The sequence below is a fragment of the Sinocyclocheilus anshuiensis genome, unplaced genomic scaffold, assembly GCF_001515605.1.
Source record: "Sinocyclocheilus anshuiensis isolate Anshui unplaced genomic scaffold, SAMN03320099.WGS_v1.1 scaffold3139, whole genome shotgun sequence".
NCBI lineage: Eukaryota > Metazoa > Chordata > Actinopteri > Cypriniformes > Cyprinidae > Sinocyclocheilus > Sinocyclocheilus anshuiensis.
In genome coordinates this window covers 59,299-63,970 of record NW_015542755.1, presented here as the reverse complement: position 1 = coordinate 63,970, position 4,672 = coordinate 59,299, and the positions used below count along the sequence as shown (strand labels likewise).

General features: G+C 37.7%; 1 protein-coding gene across 2 annotated transcripts in view; it reads right to left on the bottom strand.

Annotated features, from left to right (window-relative positions):
• Positions 1-4,672, bottom strand: part of LOC107694603 (very-long-chain enoyl-CoA reductase) — a 14,681-nt gene continuing 10,009 nt past the window's right edge. For both annotated transcript variants that reach the window (XM_016494296.1, XM_016494295.1), the window contains 7 exons: positions 3,786-3,901; positions 3,479-3,584; positions 2,771-2,843; positions 2,264-2,307; positions 2,128-2,185; positions 1,956-2,044; positions 1-838 (listed from right to left, as the gene is read on the bottom strand). In XM_016494296.1, coding sequence (XP_016349782.1) covers positions 665-838; positions 1,956-2,044; positions 2,128-2,185; positions 2,264-2,307; positions 2,771-2,843; positions 3,479-3,584; positions 3,786-3,901 — 660 coding nt within the window. In that variant the 3' untranslated portion in view covers positions 1-664. The remainder of the gene's footprint in view (positions 839-1,955; positions 2,045-2,127; positions 2,186-2,263; positions 2,308-2,770; positions 2,844-3,478; positions 3,585-3,785; positions 3,902-4,672) is intronic.

Below are 4,672 nucleotides of genomic sequence, written 5' to 3'. Positions count from 1 at the left end.
GGGTGAGTAATGATGAAAAATTGATTTTCATTTTTAGGTGAACTACCTCTTTAAGATGTTACATGACAAGATGGGGGAATCTAATGAAGAAACGTCCATGTTTGGGGGACATTACTTGCTGTAAGTAGATGACCATTAAAGGATTGGCATTGACATTTCAATTTCCTTTCATTAATGTAATGGAAAAAAAATTGTATTGTCCAGACACGATGATTTTATTACAATCATCAATTCTGGACAACAAGCAACATTTTTTCACATCACAGCAGCTAATGAAAATGAAATTAAATTGAGGGTGTTTAATAATCATGTCAAAAAATCTTCACGGTCCTAAAATGTGCTCCATTTTCTTTGTGCAAAAGTTCTTATTTCTTTCTTTTGAATGACTGGATTGTGATCCGGACATGCTCTTGACCGTTTTCATGAGATTTCCCCAGATGATAGATATCATCCAAACCATAGAGGGGGCTCTCCTGGAGGTTCTGGCTCTGAGCTGACTTTATTCTTCAGAGTCAGTCCCTTCCAGGAGATGAGCAAATGCAGGAAAGATGCATGTGAAACGAATGGAGGTGGGACATGGACACAGTATAAAAGAGATGATAAGGGGAGGACGAGAGAATAGGAAAAGGTTAAAAAGACGAGGGGAACACTGCGTGACTCTGTCCTACAGGATGAAGGGCAGGATGGGCGAGCGCAGAGTGGGATAGTCGCGGAACTCCTTCAGGTAGCTGCGGTGCTTTCCTTTGGCCCACACGGTCATCTGAATGAAGCCCACCAGCGTGAAGAAGGCCACGGGCAGACACTGGGTCATCAGAGTGAAGCCCAGCCACGAGCCCAGCTGCGTTTACACACACAGACCAGAGATAAAAAACATACTCCAGCCACAATACAACAGAGCCAAACAAACTGAAAATGGGTGAAAGATCCAGGCCATATTTCAACCCAAAAATCTAAATCAAACATTTCCTTAACACAAATAATGCATATTTTGGGATTTTTTTTTTTTTTTGCATTGTGATGTTATTTTCAGAATAATTAAACACATTTCTTGTTCAATCCTCATTAGTTTAATATAGTTTTTTTTTCTGTATTGCAGTAATAAAAAAAATAATCTGTAATTTAAGATATGTGACCATGGACCACAAAACCAGTCTTAAGTGTAAATTTTTCAAAATTTAGATTTATACATCATCTGAAAGCTGTATGCATAAGCTTTCCATTGATGTATGGTTTGTTAGGATCGGACAATATTTGGCCGAGATACAACTATTTGAAAATCTGGAATCTGAGGGTGCAAAAAAATCTAAATATTGAGAAAATCACCTTTAAAGCTGTCCAAATAAAGTTCTTAGCAATGCATATTTCTAATCAAAAATAAAGTTTTGATATATTTACAGTAGGAAATTTACAATATATCTTCATGGAACATGATCTTTACTTAATATCCTAATGATTTTTGGAATAAAAGAAAAATCTATAATTTTGACCCAAACAATGTATTGTTGGCTATTGCTACAAATATGTGTGTGTGTAAATAAGGTATACAAATACACAAACCTTATATATTGCAACATGTACTAATATATTTTTAAAATCAAAACCTGTATATGTCAATATTGTTTAATGAGCCTGAGCTAACATGAACTAACAATGAACAGCTGTATTTTTTATTAACTAACATTAACAAAGATCATAAATACTATAACAAATATATTGTTCATTGTTAATTAATGCTAGTTGATGCATTAACAATAGCCGTCCTTAGTTAACCTTAGTTAAGTGTTACCAGTTTTGGGAAAAGGGTTGTCATGACAATAATTATTCACATATAATGATTAATGTGAATTTTCACAATGCATTAAAACAAAAAACAATGGTAGATTGCATTAATGCAATTTTTCTTTTGGTTTTGAGGTGAGTAATATGAATGTCCTTTCATGAGTGTGGCATCTGACCTCATACGTGTAGTTGGGGCAGGAGACCAGCAGGAAGATCCAAGTAAAGGGGTTTTTAGTCGGATATGGGATCTTCCTGGTCTTAGATCCTGCAGAAAGATAAAAAAGCATGACTTTTGGCAGTCTAATCACAGATTGAGTGTAAGTTACAGATTTCGCTGTGGGATCGTACCTGGTGGTCGAAGGTTTCTCAGGGCAATGTGGATGGAGAAGTTTCCGATCTGACAGAACTGCGACCATAAAGAGATCATTAGACCTGTTAGTCAGTTTTATCATCATTCAGCATCCTGTATAAAAACAGATCTCACCAGGAACACGGTTAGGGCCAGTCTGATCTGCTGTTCTCCGTAGGCTGCAACACAAACATGAGCGAGAGCTGAACACACATTTTGTATCTGCACACAGGCAACCGCTTTAAGAAATCTTTTGTACCTGCATCAATTCGACTTTTAAACATGTAATTTATAAATGCAACTCCTTGTTGGTTATGGTTGTTATTGTGGCTTGGAATGTTGGTTTTTAATCTTTGTTTATTTGGATTTTTATTATGCAATGTAATGTTGATCAGTATATGTGCGGGTTTCAGGGTCCAAGACAAATTTCCCCATGCACTGGGGACAATAAAGTGTATTGAATTGAATTAATGTCTCTGAAAGACGTCTATTCGCTTTATTTGATCAAAATGACAGTAAAAGAAAGAATACTGTGAAATGTCATTGCAATTTAAAAGCACATTTTTGTATTTGAATATATGTTCAAACGTAATCTATTCCTGTGATGCAAAGCTGAAAGTGTATGAATGCGTGTGAACTCACTGGGTGGCGTGTAGAGCGGGTGGTTGATGTAATAAGCCATCCAAGCTGCAAATCCCCAGTAGTACGTGCAGTTCTGCAAAACACACACCGAAATATTACTGCAAAGGTCCAATAATACCTAAAACATATTATTCTGACATACGCCGCACAGAAAGACTGAGCCAAAGTGACAGGCCCAAACACTGTATTAATAACAAACTGCATAAACCACATCTGAGACGCGGCTGGGTGGCTGAATGTAAAATGTGACGTTTCTAGACTTCTGGTATATTCAAAAACATGTTTTTCTCTCTCTATACTAGAAGTCACGGCTCGACATGCTCAAGCTGTGATTTCACTCATTTGCGCTCATAATTAATTGCCAGATTCAGTAAGACTTATTTCCAGCACTTTCTACAGTGTTTCTCAGAAACATCCATCTATTCTTATTATTGTTATGCTTAGCACAGGCCCAGTTAAGGATGTGCGGTCTATTATTGTCTGGAACAAATTCAAAGCAATTTGAAGAATAAAAGCACATGTTTTGCATAAAGCACAATTTCATTGGTCATTAGTAATCCCCTCTCTGACAGTGCGTTTATATTTGACAGTGTATAAAACATCTAAAGAAAGATGACACTTTTTTTTATGTCTCAGCAATCTGTCTCTATTTGCACGGAGCTACTGTGCAGATGTATTTATATCCATTACAAGAAGCGTTTCTCTCACCTTGAAGATGTTGCGCAGGGGCATAGTCCCGTGCGAGAAGCGATGGACGAACAGTGTTTCCAGGAGTCTCTTCACGTAGTGGAAGGAGTGACACATACACGCCAAACTATAATAAAAACACTCAATTACCCATCAGCCCTCTGACGCTGTCAATCATTTTACTATGCAAAATGTCACAGAGAGAGACACCAAACAAACTGTCTTTACACAGAACGCTAACTTTTTCCATGATTAGCATTAAAGAGATCAAAGATGTTTCTTTATTGTCACGACACGATTACAAACGGTAAAATGTTTCTGCACTTACTGTACAACCCAGTGTTTGCTGGTGGTAAAGTCATATTTAGGCGCATAAATAAACGGGACTCGGAAGTAAAACATGAGATAGATGAGCAGCGGGCCGGCGTACTCCGTCAGAAACACCTGAGAGAGACACAGCGACAGTACAGAAGCGTTATAATGCGCTCATGAACTCTTACATGCTCAGTTCCTCTGCTGTAGGAAGCGCGTTCGTGTTTCCAGGTTATAAATATCTCATGCGCTCACAGAGATAATGTGGCAGACACTAAACGGACTGGTTAAGAGGGACAGATTAACACACAGCCGGATAAACACTGACATTAAGCACATATAATACACATAATTGAGTCAAACTATGACGTTAGACACTAGCTCTCACTGAAGTTTATCAAAGCAGCCAGGAAACATCAGAACACCAATACAGCACTTGTTTCACATACTCTCCAGAACATAAATCACACTTTTTTTAATCATGTGATGTGCTGCTGCAAATATATTCCAATATTCCAAAGCGACTTATATAATGCAATTAATGTCATGTGTTTGGATTCATCGTGAATGAGAGAGACTGGAGATTTGATTTATATTAAAATGATTACATTTAAAGGATTTGTTGTGTAGTGAGAAGATCTTACAGTAGAAGTTCATAGCTTATGGTCTAGCCGCAAAAGTTTAAATGTTTCAGTGTAACCTAAGCTCAAACTGTATCCAAAATTTCTGCAACCACATACAGTAGGAACTCCACTCAGAGTCTGTACTGCTCTCCATTGGAAATAAATGACTTCTGTTCTGTAGCTTGTCATTCGCCGGAGGTAGTGGAAAATATGTGTGTGTGTGTGTGTGTGTGTGTGTGTCTGTGTGTGTGTGTGTGTGTGTGCGCATGTCAATGTGTGT